The sequence below is a fragment of the Dendrobates tinctorius genome, unplaced genomic scaffold, assembly GCF_039654945.1.
Source record: "Dendrobates tinctorius isolate UK_male_01 unplaced genomic scaffold, ASM3965494v1 ptg000230l, whole genome shotgun sequence".
Classification (NCBI taxonomy): domain Eukaryota; kingdom Metazoa; phylum Chordata; class Amphibia; order Anura; family Dendrobatidae; genus Dendrobates; species Dendrobates tinctorius.
Genome location: NW_027361897.1, coordinates 1,651,285 through 1,673,259, shown reverse-complemented (window position 1 = coordinate 1,673,259; position 21,975 = coordinate 1,651,285). Strand labels below are relative to the sequence as shown.

The 21,975-nt window shown below is 45.8% G+C and overlaps 1 protein-coding gene across 2 annotated transcripts in view; it reads right to left on the bottom strand.

Moving 5' to 3' along the window:
* SFXN2 (sideroflexin 2) overlaps positions 1 to 21,975 on the bottom strand; it is a 93,961-nt gene that overhangs the window by 51,018 nt on the left and 20,968 nt on the right. For both annotated transcript variants that reach the window (XM_073555757.1, XM_073555756.1), the window contains exons 4-5: positions 10,041 to 10,139; positions 19 to 94 (exon numbers count right to left, since the gene is read on the bottom strand). In XM_073555757.1, the coding sequence (XP_073411858.1) occupies positions 19 to 94; positions 10,041 to 10,139 (175 nt within the window). The remainder of the gene's footprint in view (positions 1 to 18; positions 95 to 10,040; positions 10,140 to 21,975) is intronic.

Sequence of the window (21,975 nt, the reverse complement as noted above, 5' to 3'; positions counted from 1 at the left end):
TTTCCCAAAATACCATACCTTAGTATACAGGTTGAGTCCAACAGCGGTGGCGAGAGCCGTTCCAGTGGCCGTCACGTAGGCAACTCCAATCTGGCTGCGAGTTCAAAACAGCACATTTTCATACAAGACAGAACATGCATTTAAATACATGAGCATAGATATTATATTTTTAGCAAAATTGTCTGACACGAGATCCACTGGGTCAGCATAAAAATGCCTGCCAGCCACTTATCTCCTTCTAGTCTGCCAACCAGTCCTATTAATGGGGGGCCTTTACCAACTGTCTAGTTGGACAATTACTTTTCCATGTGATGTTAGAGCTGAATAGCTAAATTCAGCCCTGTCTTTTTTTTCCTGCGGGATTGCGCTAATGGCTTTCATGATGGATTAAATTTCATGCAACTGCTTATACTCAGTCACAACATTAGGAAGAAGTGATGGGAAGAAGTGATGGTCTTAGCCTGTGCCAATATGTAATCGGATGTCAATGTCACACACCGGGGTCTCTCCACCCAGAAATGGCAGAAAATGGTTCTGAATTTGGCAAAAGAGGAGATGGGGGAAGAAAAGGTAAGGAACAATATTATTCTTTAAATCCACCAATGTTTGCAATGTTATGGGGGCACAGAATGACTTTCCGGGTAGTTGGCTGCATAATTTATTAAGATATCTTATGCCTTTCTTTAGATAATTAAAAAATACATTTTTATGGAAGAATTACAGTCATGATCATTAACAGGAAAAAAGTGTCACTTTTTTTATTAATTAAACCCAGCTACTCTTACACATTCTTTTTTCCTAATCTGTTTTTATTTTCTGCTTGCAGATCTGCTTTATTCCATTTTATGTACACATATATACAGACAACCATCTTGATTGAGCTACTTAATTTGTTAGTTACAGTGACGAGTAGTGTTGAGCATTCCGATACCGCAAGTATCGGGTATCGGCCGATACTTGCTGTATCGGAATTCCGATACCGACTTCCGATATTTTTTCAATATCGGAATTCGGCATCGGAATCGGAAGTTCAAAGTTGATTGACAGACTGACGTCATCATGATGCGCGGTGTGTGCGCATCATGATGCGCCGTCATTTCGGGCCTTCCGGGGGTCTCTGCCGGCCTGCCGGGGGGCTGTGCCGGCCTGCCGGGTGGCTGTGCCGGCCTGCCGGGGGGCTGTGTGGACTGCCCGGGGTCTGTACCGGCCTGCCGGGGGGCTGTGCCGGCCTGCCGGTGGTCTGTGCACCCTGTGGGGGTCTGTACCGGCCTGCCGGGGGGCTGTGCCGGCCTGCCGGTGGTCTGTGCACCCTGTGGGGGTCTGTACCGGCCTGCCGGGGGGCTGTGCCGGCCTGCCGGGGGGCTGTGCACCCTGTGGGGGTCTGTACCGGCCTGCCGGGGGGCTGTGCCGGCCTGCCGGGGGGCTGTGCTGATGTCCGGGGGTCTGTGCAAGCATCGTCCAATGGGACTACAAGTCCCATCGGGCGATGCCTGCTACCATGACAGTGATTGACACATTAGCCAATGATGGGACAGTAGTAGTCCCATCATCCGGCTAATGTGTTAAATGTTAAAAAAAAAAAAAAAAAAAATACTACATACATACTACATGCATGCTACATACATACTACATGCTACATACATACTACATATATACTACATACATACTACATACATGCTACATACATACTACATGCATGCTACATACATACTACATGCTACATACATACCACATACATACTACATACATACTACATATATACTACATGCATGCTACATACATACTACATGCTACATACATACTACATACATACTACATGCATGCTACATACATACTACATGCATGCTACATACATACTACATGCTACATGCATACCACATACATACTACATACATACTACATACATACTACATGCTACATACATACTACATATATACTACATGCATGCTACATACATACTACATATATACTACATGCATGCTACATACATACTACATATATACTACATGCATGCTACATACATACTGCATGCTACATGCATGCTACATACATACTACATACATACTACATGCTACATACATACCACATATATACTACATACATACAATACATTCATACAATACATACATAGACATACAGTACATATAACATAGAGTAACATACTTACCAATACTTGTCACATTGTTCCCCCAAGCCATTGTCTTTTCCGGAATAAATATTAACATAACAAACCACAAAAATACTCACCCACGATCCGAAGCAGTCCACGAGTGTGTCCCACGACGATCTTGGGTAGAGAACTGCAGCATCAGATGATGCTGCCGTTCTCTACGGGCTGCAGGAATCCAATGACGGAAGGTAGGTATCCTTCCGCACTGTATTCCTCCGCCACTTAAAAAAAAAAAAGTCCCTAGTCTCACTTTATGCCATTGCTGCGTGGGAAATTCCCACACAGCAATGGCATAAAGTGAGACTAGGGACTTTTTTTTTTTTTAAGTGGCGGAGGAATACAGTGCGGAAGGATACTTACCTTCCGTCATTGGATTCCTGCAGCCCGTAGAGAACGGCAGCATCAGCTGATGCTGCAGTTCTCTACCCAAGATCGTCGTGGGACACACTCGTGGACTGCTTCGGATCGTGGGTGAGTATTTTTGTGGTTTGTTATGTTAATATTTATTCCGGAAAAGACAATGGCTTCGGGGAACAATGTGACAAGTATTGGTAAGTATGTTACTCTATGTTATATGTACTGTATGTCTATGTATGTATTGTATGAATGTATTGTATGTAGTATGTATGTAGTATATATGTAGCATGTAGTATGTATGTAGTATGTATGTAGCATGCAGTATGTATGTAGCATGCATGTAGTATGTATGTAGTATGTATGTAGCATGTAGTATGTATGTAGTATGTATGTAGTATGTATGTAGCATGCATGTAGTATATATGTAGTATGTATGTAGCATGTAGTATGTATGTAGCATGCATGTAGTATATATGTAGTATGTATCATGTAGTATGTATGTAGCATGCATGTAGTATATATGTAGCATGTAGTATGTATGTAGCATGCATGTAGTATGTATGTAGCATGCATGTAGTATGTATGTGGTATGTATGTAGCATGTAGTATGTATGTAGCATGCATGTAGTATGTATGTAGTATATATGTGGTATGTATGTAGCATGTAGTATGTATGTAGCATGCAGTATGTATGTAGCATGCATGTAGTATATATGTAGTATGTATGTAGCATGTAGTATGTATGTAGCATGCATGTAGTATATATGTAGTATGTATCATGTAGTATGTATGTAGCATGCATGTAGTATATATGTAGTATGTAGCATGTAGTATGTATGTAGCATGCATGTAGTATGTATGTAGCATGCATGTAGTATGTATGTGGTATGTATGTAGCATGTAGTATGTATGTAGCATGCATGTAGTATATATGTGTTATGTATGTAGCATGTATGTAGCATGCATGTAGTATGTATGTAGTATGTATGTAGTATATATGTGGTATGTATGTAGCATGTAGTATGTATGTAGCATGCAGTATGTATGTAGCATGCATGTAGTATATATGTAGTATGTATGTAGCATGTAGTATGTATGTAGCATGCATGTATATATATATTAGTATGTATCATGTAGTATGTATGTAGCATGCATGTAGTATATATGTAGTATGTAGCATGTAGTATGTATGTAGCATGCATGTAGTATGTATGTAGCATGCATGTAGTATGTATGTGGTATGTATGTAGCATGTAGTATGTATGTAGCATGCATGTAGTATATATGTGTTATGTATGTAGCATGTAGCATGCATGTAGCATGCATGTAGTATGTATGTAGTATGTATGTAGTATGTATGTGGTATGTATGTAGCATGTAGTATGTATGTAGCATGCAGTATGTATGTAGCATGCATGTAGTATATATGTAGTATGTATGTAGCATGTAGTATGTATGTAGCATGCATGTATATATATATTAGTATGTATCATGTAGTATGTATGTAGCATGCATGTAGTATATATGTAGTATGTAGCATGTAGTATGTATGTAGCATGCATGTAGTATGTATGTAGCATGCATGTAGTATGTATGTGGTATGTATGTAGCATGTAGTATGTATGTAGCATGCATGTAGTATATATGTGTTATGTATGTAGCATGTAGCATGCATGTAGCATGCATGTAGTATGTATGTAGTATGTATGTAGTATGTATGTGGTATGTATGTAGCATGTAGTATGTATGTAGCATGCAGTATGTATGTAGCATGCATGTAGTATATATGTAGTATGCATGTAGTATATATGTAGTATGTATGTAGTATATATGTAGTATGTATGTTGCATGTAGTATTTATGTAGTATGAATGTAGCATGTATGTAGTATGTAGTATGAATGTAGCATGTATGTAGTATGTAGTATGTATGTAGCATGTAATTTTTTTTTTTTTTTACATTTAACACATTAGCCGGATGATGGGACTACTACTGTCCCATCATTGGCTAATGTGTCAATCACTGTCATGGTAGCAGGCATCGCCCGATGGGACTTGTAGTCCCATCGGACGATGCCTGCACAGACCCCCGAAGCCTGCACAGACCACCGGCAGGCCGGCACAGCCCCCCGGCAGGCCGGCACAGCCCCCCGGAGCCTGCATAGCCCCCCGGCAGGCCGGCACAGCCCCCCGGCAGGCCGGCACAGCCCACCGGAGCCTGCACAGACCACCGGCAGGCCGGCACAGCCCCCCGGCAGGCCGGCACAGACCACCGGAGCCTGCACAGACCCCCTGGCAGGCCGGCACAGCCCCCCGAAAGGCCCGTACAGACCCCAGAGAGGCTGTACAAGGGCAGGAAAGGGTTTTTCTTATTCCGATACCGGAAGTCCCATAGACTTGAATGGGACTTCCGGTATCGGAATCGGCGATACCGATACTTTTTTTAAAGATCGGCCGATACCATCCGATACGATACTTTGAAGTATCGGACGGTATCGCTCAACTCTAGTGACGAGCAAAAGGTAACATTGTTTTGAGCTTTTAACTTTCATGCTCCATATCGCACCGTCCACTATTGTTTCGCACGTGAGAGATTACCATCATTTTATAGAAAATCATCTTGGCTATCTCATACATACATTTGACTTGCAACTATTTAGTATATGATTAGTTATGCAGAATCTTGTCATGTCACTGCATTGTTACCGTTTTGCTCCTTGTGGTGGAAAAATCTCTTCCTTCCTGTAGACTACAAAATACAAGCTGTTCTCACATTCGCTAATAGCTCAGTGTGTTTTTAGGTTGATTCCAAAGTGAAAGGTCACTGGTTTGAATTAACATATCTGGGTGAAGTGTCACTGGATGTGCTGCTGGTAATAGAATTCCACAAATATTTTCCTTAGGCACTTTATTTCAACAGGTTTACAAAGTCAACGCGTTTCTAGGTCAACGCAGGACCTCTTCATCAGGACAAAAACCTAGTGGTTTGAATAAAGGAGCAGCCATGAAGAAGATTTCCCAAGAAAAGAGAAACAGCTTCATCCAGCTCATCGAAAGCGGTCTCTTGGCCAAGAAAATTGCCAAACTGCATCATGTGAGCGCCAGCACAGTTGGAAGGATACAAAATGAAGTGTATCCATTCAAATTAAGTGTATCCATCCATTCAAAAGCCAAGAGATGGACGTCCAAGCAAAATACCAGTCAACAAGTCGGCTCATCACAAGGTCTATCAGTTCTGGCGCGACAAACACGGCAGTGATGGTGGCTCGTGTGCTTCACAAAAGTGAGATCAGACATCCATGCAAGCCCTGTGCAACGCACGTGACACAAGTCTGAAATGGTGGTTCGAAAAAAGGTGAAGAAGCGTAGATTTCACTATTGTCATAAGAAGCTTGGCAGCTTGAGTTTGCAAAAAAGTACAAAAGGTGGACAGTAAAAGATTGGAAACAGGTGACTTGGATCGATGAGAAGGGTACAAATGAGTCTATAAGAAACAAGGAAAAATGGGGCTAAGGGGTCGATAAATTGAAGGAACTGTCAAGTTTGGTGGAGGAAAGCCTGATGATATGGTGTTGTTTCACAGCCAAAAGTCTTGGATACTTAACCAGGATCGATGATGGTCTCAATGCTATATATGAGTATCCTACGAGACGAGTTACTTCATACACTCGAGTACTAAGGGTATGAAAAGGATGACAATGCAAAGAACATGTGGAGATTGGCAAATGGTTCAATGACAGTGAAGCAGAGCTGCTGAATGGTTCACGCAGTTCCCAGACCTAAACCCAATCCAACAAATATAACTGCAATCAATCGCTTCTTATAACTATCAACAAGGTTCTTACACCTTTGAACTAGAATTTTTGACCACTCTTCTTTTGCACACTGCTTTAGGCTTCTCATATTTGAACGGCGCCTTCTCCCAACAGTAATTTTTAAGGTCTCTCCAGAGGTGTTAAATGGGCTTTAGATTTAGTGAGGCATTGCTGGTCACTTCAGAACTCTTCAGCGCTTTGTTTCCATCCATTTCTGGGTGCTTCTTGAAGTATGTTTGGGGTCATTGTCCTGCTGGAAGACCCATGACCTAGGACTCAAACCTAGCTTTCTGACACTGGGAACTACTTTGCTACCCAAAATCAGTTGGCATTCTTCAAATTTAATGATGCTTTGCACACAGTCAAGGCACCCAGTGCCAGTGGCAGCAAAACAACCCCAAAACGTCATTGAACCATTACCATATTTGACTGTAGTTACTGGGTTCTTTTTTTTTTGCAGACCGCATTCTCTTTTTGGTACACAGTAAAATGATATGCTTTTCCAAAAAGCTCTATCTTGGTCTTATCTGTCCACAAGATGCTTACTCATTTTGGCTGTACAGTTTGGCAAACTGCAGTGTAGCTTTTTGACTCTATGGGATTCTCATGGATCTCCTGCCATAGCGTTTCATTTCATTTAAATGTCATCGGATAGTTTGCGCTAACACTGATGCACCCTGAGCCTGCAGGACAGCTTGAATTTCTTTGGAACTTTGGGCTGCTTATCCACCATCCAGACTATGCTGCGCTGCAACCTTTCAGAATTTCTCTCTGCCATCCATGTCCAGGGAGATTAGCTACAGTACCATGAGTTGTAAACTTCTTGATTATCTTGAGCATCATGGACAAAGGAACATCAATCAAGATCTCTGGAGATGGACTTGTAACCTTGAGATTGTTGATATTTTTTAAAAATTTTGGTTCTCAAGTCCTCAGACCGTTCTCTTCTCCTCTTTCTGTTCTTCATGAGGCACATACAGACACACAATGCAAAGATTGAGACAACTTCTTCCCTTTTTATCTGGTTTCAGGTGTGATTTTCATATTGATTGTTAGGGTTCTAGGTAGAAACCCGAGAGTGGACCCTCTGGGTCGTGGCTCCAGAGCCCCCGAGGGCGAGCGGACCAGGTGATGACCACCCCCTATACAGGGAGCGCTAGGGGCAGGCCCAAGGGAGATGGAACCACGACAGCCGGAACCAAAGGGACGACCCGGGGTAAATACAGGAGAGCAGATCAGAGTGTGGGAAGGTATACGAGGGGTAGAGTAGATCCAAGGTAGCAGGAAGCAGGCAGTGGAAGCCAGAAGGGTCAGGACGGAACTGGACCTAGGGAATGAGACAAAGAACGAGATAGGGGAAGGAGCGTAATGTACAGGAGGCAGGCAACAATAGGTACAGGAGAGGGACCGGAACAGGGAACACAGGAGGAAAACAGAGGAACCAGGGAGGAAGGTAGGCAGTGACAGGGAGGCACGGGAGCAGGCTACAGACGGGAACCAAGGCAGAGAGCAGAGCGCAGTACAGAGGGTGTGCAGGGACCTGATGGCCAAGGGTGACGCTGCGCAAGGATAGCAGGCGCCACGGGCTAAGACACACAGGCGTCTTACCTGTCCGGACGCCAAGCTGAAATACCCGGTGGGCGCCTCCATGATGGGGCGGAGCCACCGGGTCACGTGCCCCCAGGATGCACAGAGGCCGAGGAAGGGCGAGCGTGCATGCGCGGACCTCCGACGCGCCGAGCCCCTGCAAAGCCAGACAGGGGACGGTGTGAGAGCGGAGAGGGGGAGCGCTGGCAGGAGGAGGACCCCAGGTGAGCGCTGGTGGGTGCAACAGTGATCACATCTGTTACTTGCTGCACGTGAGTTTGAAAAAGCATCACATGCTTGAAACAAGGTGGTTTACCCACAATTTTGGAAAGGTGCCAACTATTTTGTCTGGCCCATTTTTAGGGTTTTGCGTGGAATGATGTCCAATTTGCCTTCTTTTCTCTGTTTTTTTTGTGTTTTTCCAATATACACAAAGGAAATACAAATGTGTAACAAAACATGTGTAAATGCAATAATTTTCTGGGAGAAATACCATATATTCGTGGAATCAATAGATAAAGAAACACCCAGATAGTTGTCGGCGCTTCTGTCACAAGATTCTCGTGGATATAAAAAATAATCATTTATTTGGGAGTTACAGGATAAAGCAACGCATTTAGACTCCACTATCCTGAAGTCTTCTTCAGGTAGTTATGCTGCTGGAGCCACGACAGGCAGCAAAGAAGAGGACGTCACTGTTAGAAGATGGGAGGCGCCGGACCGCAACACCCATCGAACCAAAACCGGATCTGGACCACCCCTGGGTGAGTATAATATAACTCGTTTTTCTTATCTTTCAGGTTACATCGGGGGCTTATCTACAGCATTACAGAATGTTGTAGATAAGCCCCTGATCGTGGTGCCGGCAGCTGATACTCGAAAAATGGGGTGACAGATTCCCTTTAAAGGGAAAAAAAAACATTGCAGCAGTGTTTTATCAATCATTTTATATTATGGGAACAGCCTCATTATGAGCACCGGCCCTGATTAACCCTTTCAACCAGTAAAGGCAGTAATTTTAAAATATCTACCAATATTCCAAGACTTCTTACATCTTCATTGGTAGTATACACCGGGTGAAGGGGGGGGCGTTCCATTCCTGAAACGCATTGTATTCGCTTTGCACCTTCAGTAAACTAAATCTATCCAAAGATAGTTTCGGAAATTCTATGGACTTAGGTGCCGACCTCACACTACCTCTATTTTTCGTCTCTATTGTAGTATTACCTACCTTTGGATCATCTTTCATTCTTAAAAAACTGCATTGTGAATAAATGTTGAATAAAAGAACAATTGGACGCTACTTTTCCCCTTGAGAAAGAGGAGTGCCATTATAAAGTCGGGCACGATCACCACTTATTGGATAGTATCACGCTGTATAGGGACATGTTGCCCAACTTTTCCAGGAGAAATTACAGAGGAATTGCACGATTCTTTATAAATAAAAAAAAGATACTGCAGAATTGTCAGAGGATTCAGACACCTTAATAATTCATAGAAAGAGGGTGCATTATATAAAGGAGTTGTGATGAAATAAATTATATTTTGTGCTAAAATTGACGCATCAGTTTTCTCCTCTCAGTAATAATAGGTTAAAGCAAAAAAAAAATACATGTCAGACAAATAGAAAATCATAAGAGTTGATCAAATTGTAGCAGTCACTGTACATTGCCATTATATTTATAAGATATTGACAGTACATGGGTCCTCCAATGATGAGACATGCTGCTGGGGGTCGACAAGGGTTTTCTGTAAATTTTGAGCAACCTGGCAGCAAGTGTATAATTTTCCTTCAGTGCTACCAAAGTAGAAATTCAGTATTACAAAGCTGCCATGGAATGTAATCATCTGTCTGAGTAACGCATGAATGTGCTGCGTCTTGTGCAATATATGGGGGCCTTAAACAGGGAACCTACTACCCCATCACTAACTCAAGACTTCACTAGCAGAGTGTTTAAGATGTGTTTTACAGTCCGACACCGCCTAGCTACCCGTTCTGATGGCATGTTTTAGACATATGACACCATTTCATACTTTTACCTAATAAAAATGGCTGCTCTTTTTGGAAGAACCTAAAAAACACGACAGAGAAGTCAAGTAGATGAGGACTTACCCAGGAGTGATGGGAGAGGCTGCATTTCGGTTGGTGTAGTTTACAAGTGCATTAAAAGACTGATTAACCCACTGCCAAAACACAACGGCCGGAACCGTCCTGTACAACGAAAGGTACAAAGTAGATACAACTATTAGTAATTAATGAAGAGCAGTAAACATACAGGGTGAACATAAACGTGCATTGGATGTTCACATGACATGTCAAATCTTTTAGCGTTTTTAAAGCAGCTTCCCCTCTCCAAATTAATGGGGGGAAAAAAAGGAACGCAAAAAGTAATACAAATTTGCATATTTTAGGTAGCGTTTTTCCTGCCACCACTCTGTCTTTTAGTATAGAAAAATGTGCTAGAAATACTCAAAGTGTGCACATACTCTTAGGCTGGGTAATCATGGCATGACTGACACCAGACCACATGCAGTAACCAACAGTGCCGCCCATGTGGCAGGCGAGTATAAGGTGTTTTTTTTTTTTTTTTGTTTTGTTTTTTAATTTTAGACTACAGCATTTAAGTAGGGATTGTGAAAAATGTGGAAACATCTTTAAAGACTAACCTACCTTGTATTTAGCAATACAATAGTTAACAAGCCCTATTGTCAGCTAAACTGCAGGTTATGTTTCCATCAAATGACACCATAATGTCCCTATTATTAACCCCTTAACGACCAATAACGGATCTATCAGTCATTGGACGCCTCCCCGTTTGGTGAGGGCTCCGGCAATGAGGCCGCACCTTTCCCGGCACATGTCAGTTGTTTTGAACAGCTGACGTGTGCTGCTAACAGCCGCGGGAGGAATCGCGCAATCCTCCTGCTGCTGTTAACCCGTTAAATGCCGCTGTCAAACACTGACAGCGGCATTTAACATGCATTTCCGGCAATCGTGCTGGAAATCCGCCCATCGGTGACCCCCATTACGTGATCGCGGGTTACCGATGGGTTGGTATGACAATCAGAGGTCTCCTGGAGACCTCTATGGTTGTCACTGCTGGATTGCTATGAGCACCATCAGGTGGTCAGCTCTCATAACAAGTCAGCAATTCTGCTACATGAAGGCTATCTGATCATCGTCTGTATGCAGCAGAGGCGATCGGGTTATGGTAGCTTCTAGTCTCCCATGGAGAGTATTGAAACCTGCCAAAAGTGAAAAAAAATGTTTTTAAAAATTAAAAAAAATATAAAAAGTTCAAATCACCCCCCTTTCGCTCCATTCAAAATAAAAATTAAAAAAAAAAAATTCAAACACACACCCATTTGGTATCAAGCGATCAAAAAAGAAAAAAGGATTATCCTGATCATTAAACGGCGTAGTGAGTAAAAAAGTCAAAACGTCAGAATTATTATTTTTTTTTTTGGTCGCCGCAACATTGCATTAAAATGCAATAATGGGTGAACAAAAGATCATACTGTATATGCACCAAAATGGTATCATTAAAAACATCAGCTCGGTGCGCAAAAAAATAAGCCCTCACCTGACTCAAGATCACAAAAAATAAAGACGCTACGGGTATCGGAAAATGGCGCCATTTTTTTTTTTTTAACAAAGTTTGGAATTTTTTTTCACCACTTAGATAAAAAGAACCTAGACATGTTTGGTGTCTATGAACTCGTAATGACCTGGAGAATCATAATGGCAGGTCAGCTTTAGCATTTAGTGAACCTAGTAAAAGAGCAAAACAAAAAAAACAACAACTGTGGGATTGCACTTTTTTTTGGCAATTTCACCGCACTTGTAATTTTTTTCCCGTTTTCCAAGACACGGTATGTTAAAACCAATAGTGTCATTCAAAAGTACAACTCGTCTCGCAAAAAAAAAACAAGCCCTCACATGGCTATACTGACGGAAAAATAAAAAAAAGTTATAGCTCTGGGACGAAAGGGAGCAAAAAATGAAAACGCAAAACCAAAAATACCTCCGGTCATGAAGGGGTTAAAGAGGTATTCCAGTGTAAGCAATTATAGCTATCGTGTTAAAATAATAAAATAAAAAATAATAATAATAATAATGGGGTTGTCCAGTGAAAACCAAAGAATAGGTGATAACTTTTATTGATCGGTGGGGGACTGAATGAATTGATGGGAGGGCGGCACATAAACAATGAATGCAGCGGTGTTCCAGCGGTCAGACCCCCCACTGATCAATAAGTTATAATCTATTCCATGGATTAGTGACCACTTGTTTTCACAGGATAACCTCTTTAAAGTATATTGCAAAATAATAAAAAAAAATGCAAGAATTTTGTCTGTAAAACTGGAAAACCATTTTAAGAGGATGGCTTTTGACACTGTAGATCCATGAGATTTTCAGACTTTGCGGAACTGAGGTACACAATGGTTCTGCACTCCGGATTAAATTGTAAACTAAAGAGTTGATCTTAATTTGACATATTTTAGATTTTAATGCGGACTCTGATTTTTCCATTGTGGTCAGTGGAGAACATCCATAACTACTCGGCAGCATGTAAGCGACAGAATGGCACAATATCTGAACTAGTAAAATTAAAATAAAATTCTATAGCGTCATCCGCTGCAAGACCGCCATGTTTGAACATACCCAAAGTCAGCGGTGGTTGGCAGGGGAGGCCTCATTCTGGAAAGCATGTGGTGCCAACTGGATGCAGCTCGATATCATGCAAAGGCTCCTAAATTAGTTCATATTTTCGCAGGCTGTCCATATAAAAATGGAAGACGAAGTAGGACCAAATTCTGAAATATTAGACCAATATTCCCTGTATGGCCAAATTTATGTCAGGAAAAAATATTTTTATACGATTTGTGGAGGACTGTCACCAAAACACAAGGATCACATAATTTCTGTGAAGATGCCACCCTAGGCAAACGCTAATCTACCAGCCCTGACAGATGTAGTCAGGTCACCACAAGGCAGCAAGGTGGAGTTTGTTTGCAATGCTGCGGAACCGGGATGCAAGTGCGACCAGGGACAAAATCTGCGTGTGCATTATCTGGTCTACACGTGTTTGCCTGCTTTTTTTTTCCTCAACTCTACAAATACTTCGCAGTAATTGGAGCTAACGAGCTTCATGTATTAAAAATGTCTAACAGTAAAGCTAAATTTCTTGCCATAGCAACCACACAGATTTCAAATGTTGCTTTTCAAAACTGCTCTGAAAAAATGAGAGCTTAGCTCTGATTGGGTGTTATGGGCAACAGAGCTTGTGTTGGTCTTAGACCATTTCTATAAATGAGGCCTAATAGGTCTGACTATTTAAGGCCCCTTTACATTTAGCGATGCGCCAGCGATCCCGACCAGCGATATGACCCGATCAGGATCGCTGGTGCATCGCTAAATGATCGCTAGTGAGCTGCCACACCTGAAGATCTCACAGCGATGCAGCAGCGATCTAGCGGTCGTTACTTACCTTTCAGATGCAGCGATCCTGACGTCCTCCCGCCCGCGTCCACGCGTCGCTCGTCGGCGCCAGCAGGAAGCCCAGCAGGAAGCAGACGACGAGAAATGGAGCTGCGGGATCAGCGACAGACAGCGGGGGAGCCGGTCAGAGGTAAGTATCACATGTAGTGATATCGCTGCTGCGTCACCAAATCGGTGATGCTTTAGCAATATTGTTAGCGATATCGCTATGTGTAAAACCCCCTTTAGATCAGAGACAGAAAGAGATGTAAATGATGGCAATCTAATATATAAAGCTCAATATATGTGTGTATGTCCGGGATTGGCATCCGCACCGTCGCAGCTACAGCCACAAAATTTTGCACAGTCACACGTCTGGACCCCGAGAGCGTCACAGGCTATGTTGTGAGGCGAAATTTTAACCCCGCACGTTCCAATTCACCAAAGAATTTTGCCCCTATCTACATAATGGGGAAAAAGTGAAAGGAAAAGTGTTGGAGGCAAATTGACAGCTGCCAGATGTGAACAAGGGGGACTTAAAGAATGAGAGCGATGGCGCCAAAGAGTATATACCGTACAGTTGCTAAGGTGGGGCCCTGACATGGGATACTCATCACACACGGGGATATGAACACACACACAAAATGCGCCACACACTACCACGTGCTTCACCACATATACCACCCTCAGCACACATTTCACCACACATACACCAACCTCGCCACATGAAAGTCGAAACACAAAAGTCACCACTCAAAACTCGCCACGCTGTCCCAGAGCTGTTTAAAAGATGAAAAATGAACCGTGATTGGCTGCTATCAGCAACAGTTTTCTTTGTAGACAGCTGTGGTAACTGAGGCCTATTATTCTTATCATTTCTATGGTGTTATCGTCCTTCTGTAAAGCTGGAAATAACACAATTTATTACCGTGCCAACACAGACCACCCTCTGACACAGACTGCAAGGGGAGCCCAGTATCACACAGGATAGGATTTGATACACGGCTCAGCAGTCAGTATCACACAGGATAGGATTAGATACACAGCTCAGCAGTCAGTATCACACAGGAGAGGCTTAGATACACAGCTCAGCAGTCAGTATCACACAGAACAGGATTAGAAACACAGCTCAGCAGTCAATATCACACAGGAGAGGATTAGACACATGGTTCAGCAGGCAGTATCACACAGGAGAGGATTAGATACACAGCTCAGCAGTCAGTATCACACAGGATAGGATTAGATACACAGCTCAGCAATCAGTATCACACAGGATAGGAATAGATACGTGGCTCAGCAGTCAGTATCACACAGGATAGGATAGATACACGGCTCAGCAGTCAGTATCACACAGGAGAGGATTAAATACACGGCTCAGCAGGCAGTATCACACAGAACAGGATTAGATGCACAGCTCAGCAGTCATTATCACACAGGATAGGATTAGATACACAGCTCAGCAGTCAGTATCACACAGGATAGGAATAGATACACGGCTCAGCAGACAATATCACACAGGATAGGATAGATACACGGCTCAACAGTCAGTATCACACAGGATAGGATTAGATACACTGCTCAGCAGTCAGTATCACACAGGAGAGGATTAGACACATGGCTCAGCAGGCAGTATCACACAGAACAGGATTAGATGCACAGCTCAGCAGTCAGTATCACACAGGATAGGATTAGATACACAGTTCAGCAATCAGTATCACACAGGATAGGAATAGATACACGGCTCAGCAGACCGTATCACACAGGATAGGATTAGATACGCAGCTCAGCACACAGTATCACACAGAATAGTATTAGATACACGGCTCAGCACACAGTATCACACAGAATAGAATTAGATACACGGCTCAGCAGTCAGTATCACACAGGATAGGATTAGATGCCCGGTTTTTATGTGCAATATAATCATTATAATTTGTTATAACTAACCACAGTTGGTTACTATGCCCAGGCAACGCCGGGCTCTTCAGCTAGTCTCTGTATAAAGCTCCAGACTTTATATAAGGAACTGGACATCAATAAAGCCAGAAAGGCAAAGGCATTATACAAACTATGGGCCACGCTCTGACAGGCCTCTCTTCAATTGGGCGGCCATTTTCCCCTCTTCACCACTACGAAGTCCTGAAGGTCCCCATCACTGCCATGTTGGCACTCCTGTGGATAAGGAATAAAATTTTTGCTCTAGCTGCACTTCTGTCTCAGCTCTGATGGGGATGAATGGGATTGTGAAGACAGGATAAACCCATAGGTCCTCTCTGATATATTATTGACCTAATGTGTGCAATCTTGATGAAAATCTATACAGAAACAAGAAATCAGCAGTATTTCAACTGACATAGTTAAAATATTACTCAATCCCGTTAAAGTCAACCACATTAGTAACGGTCAGATCACAACCAGACAATACGGGCAATGATTAACTGATCCGTGAGAAGGGAGCTGTGGATACACATCTGATAAACAGCTGGGTACACACCGAGGAGTCACACAGCACAGCACAATCCCATCACCCACCCCATTAGGTCAACACATAGAACACATATTGATTTACGGAATAAATTAGATAGCACTACAAGTGAGTTTACAGGCAGATAATTAGTATGTTCATTTTTCGCAAATTAAAAGAAATTTATTAGGTAAATTTTTACTACTGTAATCTGCTTTAAAGAGGATGTCCACTACTTTATCACTCATGACCTATCTTTAGGATAGGTCATCAATGTCTGATCGGCTGAGTTCCGACATCTGGTGGCACCCCCACAGATCAGCTGTTCTCAGTGTCAGCGGCCGCCGACCAGAAATGCTCGATTGCGGAGCTGCTTCATCTTCTGATAATGGCCGGGTACTGCACATCTGCCTTCCATTGATTTGAATAGGAGGCGGATGTGCAGTACTCAGCAGTGACCACTATAAGACGACGGAGCAGCTCCGCAACTGAGCATTTCCGGACGACCGCCGCTGAGAACAGCTGAGCGGCGGGGGTGGCAGACCCTGACCGATCAGACATTGATGACCTATCCTGAGAACAGGTCATCATCAATGATAAAAGTAGTGGACAACCTCGTTAAGGTTCCTATAAGCAGAAACATGGATTTTTGTGATAACTCACCGTAAAATCCTTTTCTCCGAGACGCTCATTGGGGGACACAGGTACTGTGGGTGTATGCTACTGCCGCCTGGAGGCTGACACTAAGTGAATAAAAGAGGTTAGCTCCTCCTTCGCCGTATACACCCTCGCCCCGATTGCGGACGGAAACCAGTTCGGATCAAAAGCAGTAGGAGATCAAACAAAAATCAGACAACATCAACCTTATTGCAGGTAACAACATGTCTAGAAAATAACCACCGTACTATCATACAGAGAGCATATTAATTAAACAAACAGAAGCCAACTTGGCTATCAGGGTGGTTGCTGTGTCCCCCAATGAGCGTCTCGGAGAAAAGGATTTTACGGTGAGTTATCACAAAAATCCATGTTTCTCCTTCGCCTCACTGGGGGACACAGGTACTGTGGGACGTCCTAAAGAAGTTGACTCACCGATCCAAGCTACATGCACCTACTGTCTAAAGGTGCGCCACCGCTGCTTAAAGAATCCTTCTACCCAGGCTCGCAACCGCTGAAGCCTGAGTATGGCTATTGTAATGTTTAGTAAACGTGTGCAGGCTGGACCAGGTTGCTGCGTTGCAAACCTGTTGTTGCAAACCTGTTCCGTCGAAGCCTGTTGCCGAAGCGCCCAAGAGGCGCCCACTACCCGAGTAGAGTGTGCTCTGTTCCCTGCTGGAATCGGCATGCCTCTGATGCGGTAGGACTCCTGAATAGCCAAGCGAATCCATCTGGCTATGGTCTTGCGACCTGCAGGGAGCACGAACAGCGCGTCTGACTGACGAAAGGGTGCCGTCCGCGACATGTACCTCCTGAGTGCTCTCACCAGGTCTAACGTATACAAGGCCTTTTCCACACGGTGTACCGTGCTGGATAAAGAGAGGGCAAGACAATATCCTCATTAATGTGAAACGAGGAAACTACTTTTGGCAAAAAAGGAGCAGCTGGTCTAAGACCCACCTTGTCTTTGTGAAAGGTCAGAAACGGGGCTCGACAAGATAGGGCTGCCAGCTCAGAGACCCGCCTGATTGATGTTATAGCTACCAGGAACACCACCTTCCAGGAAAGTTATGACAAAGAGACATCCTGTAGCGGCTCAAATGGAGCTTCCTGCAGAACACTTAGGACTAGGTTACGGTCCCAGGTGTCCATAGGTGCCTTATAGTGAGGTACCAAGTGGGAGACCCCCTGGATGAAAGTCTTTACCTGAGAGTTGGTAGCAATCCTGCGCTGAAAAAGGATACAGACAATATCTGACTCCTGAGAGAACTGGGGGCCAAGCCTTAGTCTAGGCCAGACTGGAGAAAAGCCAAGATATTAGGGATGGAGAATCTCAGTGGAGAACAACTGTGGCCTTGATACCATGCAAAGAAAACCTTCCAGGTGTGGTGGTAAATTTGTGCTGAGGCAGGCTTCCGGGCGCTAACCATCGTAGCAACCACCTTGCGCCCAAACCCCGCCTGCGTCAGAATCCAAGATTCAACGGCCAAGCTGTCAAACACAGTGCCCCTGAGTTCAGGTTGCAGATCGGCCCCTGAGAATGTAGATCTGGGCGCTCTGGCAGTCGCCATGGCACGTCGACGAGCAGCTGCACTAGATCTGCGTACCACGCCCGACGAGGCCAGTCTGGGGCCAGCAGAATCACTGGCACTCCTTTTGCCTTGATCTTCTTGATGACCCTCGGAAGTAGTGGCAGCGGGGTAAATAGGTATGGGAAGCGAAACTGATTCCATGGCAGTACCAACGCATCCATGGCAATTGCCTGCGGGTCCCGGGACCGAGCGACAAATACGGACACCTTGGCGTTCACCCTGGAGGCCATCAGATCCACATCCGGTGTTCCCCACCGTGGGCAAATCTGCTGAAAGACCTCTGGGTGTAGTGACCATTCCCCGGTCGCAAGCCCCTGGCGGCTGAGGAAGTCTGCTGCCCAGTTCTCTACCCCCAGGATGTGGACCGCCGATATCACCGTGCGGTTCCTCTCGGCCCAGTGAAGCACGTGCCCTACCTCCGCATGGTTGCCCTGCTGCGGGTGCCCCCTTGGTGATTTATGTAAGCCACCGCCGTGGCGTTGTCCGATTGATTCCGGACAGGGCGGCCTGCTAGAAGGTGATGAAACCGTTGCAGAGTCAGCCGGATCGTCCGTATCTCCAACAAGTTGATCGGGAGGCGTGCCTCCTGCGGTGACCACTGTCCCTGGGTCGTGTGGTGGTGAAAAACTGCTCCCCAGCCGAGGAGGCTGGCATCGGTTGTGACCCCCAGCCACTGATCTGGGGGAAAAGGTTACCCCTGAAGAAGGGAGGAACTGATTGTCCACCACTCGAGTGACTGCCTGACCTAAGAGGACAACCGGCATCGGTGATCGAGCGTGAACGGGTTCTTGTTCCAGGATGACAAGAGGGCGTGCTGCAGGGGGCGAAGATGGAACTGGGCGAACGGGACTGCTTCCATCGCCGCCACCATTTTTTCTAGAATCCTCATGCAGAAACGGATGGTGTGAGGGTCTGGTTGGCGCAGTACCCGCACTCCCTGCCAGAGGGCTAGGGCCTTGTCTCAAGGGAGAATTACCAACCCTCGGCAAGTGTCGAAGCTCATCCCTAAAAAGGAAATTCTCTGAGCTGGAACAAGGGATGAATTCTTTACTTTGACCAACCACCCTAAGCAGGCAAGAGTATCTAGCGTGATGCTGACACTTTCCTCGCATGCCCGCCTTGAAGGGGCCTTGACCAAGAGATCATCTAAGTAGGGAAATTTGACTATGCCCCGGGAGTGCAGGATGGCCATGGGGACTGCCATGACGTTTGTGAACACTCTGGGGGCAGTGGCTAACCCGAAGGGCAGTGCTGCGAACTGGAAATGTAGACCGTTGATGGCGAAGCGTAGAAACCTTTGATGCGGAGGTAAAATGGGGATATGTAGATAGGCGTCCTGGATATCGATAGAGGCCAAGTACTCTCCCTGCCCCATTGCCGATATGACTGAACGGAGAGACTCCATCCGGAAATGACTGATCCTGATAAATTTGTTCAGGAGCTTTAGGTCCAAAACAGGCCTGACAGTCCCGTCCTTTTTGGGGACTGCAGAATAGAAGCCCTGAGTCTTTTCGTTTTCCTGTACTGGAATGATGACTCCACTGTGGCTGAGCGAATCGATGGCTTTTGGGAAGACTGCAAAGAAAGAATTTGTCAGGTACCCCCAAGACGATTTTATCTTGTACCCTGTGGACACCAGCTCTCTCACCCATGTGTCGTGTGCGACATTGAGCCAGGCGTGATGAAACCAGAGTAGGCGGCCGCCTACCTTGTTGGTGTCGCCTGGCAGATGCCCCGAGTCATTTGGCTGCAGATCTTTGGGACCTGGATCCTCTTGACCTGGACTGGTTAGCCCGCATCCTGCCCAATGGGTTGGCTCTATATGAGACCTGTCGGTCCCTATTCTGGTTGGGGGCCCTGACGCGGCGGAATTAGCCGCTGTCGTCCACCCGGGGTTGCGAAAGGCCCGAAAACGCAACTGAAACTGGTGACGAAACGGCGGTTTGACCTTTTGATGAGGAAGAAAACCGCTCTTACTTCCTGTGGAGTCGGAGATAAGCTGATCTAACTTCTCTCCGAACAGGCGGCCACACTGGTATGGTAGCGCTGTCAAGGATTTTTTGGGGCTGAATCGGCCTGCCATGTCCTTAACCATAGAGCTCTCCTAATGGAGATTGCATTTGCGTCCGCAAGTGCCGCGCAGTTGGCTGCATCTAAAGACGCATTGATCAAGTAGTCCCCTGCCATGGCTATCTGATTTGCGATTTCTGATACTTCAGTTGGTAGGTCCATGGCTTGCAAGGCTCTATTCAATGATTCTGACCAAGAAATCATGGCCTTGGCTACCCACGTTGCTGCGAACGAGGGAGAGAGTACTGATCCCGATGCCTCAAACACTGAGTGAACCAAGTTCTCTATGAGACGATCAGTGGGATCCTTAATAGAAGAACCACTACGTACAGATAGTAGAGTTTTTGTAGCCAAGTGCGACACAGGTGGATCCACCGTTGGGGATTCCGTCCACTTTTTATGGAGATCCGGGGCAAAAGGATACCTCGTCTCGAGTGCCTTCTGGCCCGAGAAACACCTGTCCGGCCGTTCTCTGTGTCGTTGCACTATGTCCCCAAATTCAGGGTGAGTGCAAAATACTCTATGGGGACGCTTGACTTGCTTAAATGACACCTTATGGCCCAAAGCCAGAGTGGAATCATCCTCAATCCCCAGATTCTGGTTGTCGGGTTCTATGAGACTGTCAACCGTTTCCTGACCACCCGGCGTATCTTGGTCAAGGGGTTAGTCCAAGCCTTGCTCGCTATCGACTGCTGGTGACGGGGAGCGAGAAGCAGAGCTCACGGATGTCGAGGCACCGGATGGACCGGGAGACGCCGTGTGGGTTCGTTCCCCCGGGTCTGCCTGGAGTGAAAGCGGCCCCTGCAGGCAGGAGGTTCCTGTGAGGTAGAGTACCCCTCTAAGACAGGCAAGCCACTGTCCCTGCCCCTATCTGGGGCCCGAAGGGACTCGATTACTTTCGTGACGCCACAGATTGCGACAGTGATAACGCCCATTCCGGGGGACTTGGTACACTGGGCTCGGTCGCAGGGGAGGGCTCCTGGGTGCGTTCGGACTCGCAGATTTCGCATACTCACTTGGTCTGCGCCTGTGGAAAAGCAGACCGACAGGAGATGCATGCAGCGTATAAAAATGTATGCGTCTTAGGTTTTCCTGACAAGCTGTACCTGTCAGGCATCCGAACTGAAAAAACCGCCAGGGGAGGGCGCTCTTCGTTTCTCCTAGCGTGGCCTCTCTGTGGGGCTAGGGGGCAGCACTTACCCCAGTCCTGTGTCCTAGCGTGCGAGGCGCCACTTCATTCTGCGCACCACAACTGCGGGCAGGCCCCCAGAAGAAGAAAGGGATCCTGGGGGCGGTACTTCCGTTTGCGGCCTAGCTTTGGCCTGAAGCCGGGGCCTAAATTTTTTCGGCATCCGCCCAGGCCACGGGGGGCGGAGCCGCCGTGACGCGACGCCTGGGGTGGGGACTTACGGCCGTGGACTAGAGACGGCTGAAGCCGCGGCCTCCATTTTTACCATCTGCCCAGGGGGGCGGGCAGAACCGCCGGACCCCAGAACCAAGGCCGGGAACCGGATCCGCCGCTGCCAGACACGCCCATCTCTGCTTCCGCCCAGGAGAGTTAAGGGCTCCAGCCCTGCGCCGCTGCAGGAGCCCTTCCCGGCCATCCTCCACCGTCCAGCTCAGGTAGAGGGGGGGGGGGGCATATGAAAAATGGACGGTGCAGGCACCCTAAAACCATCTAACCCCTTGGAGGGGTGAGGAGAGGGACCATCCACCGCCTTGCCACAACCGCAGTCTTAGCATTGGTGGGGCAGTGGGGGCCACACGGACTACACTTGTACCT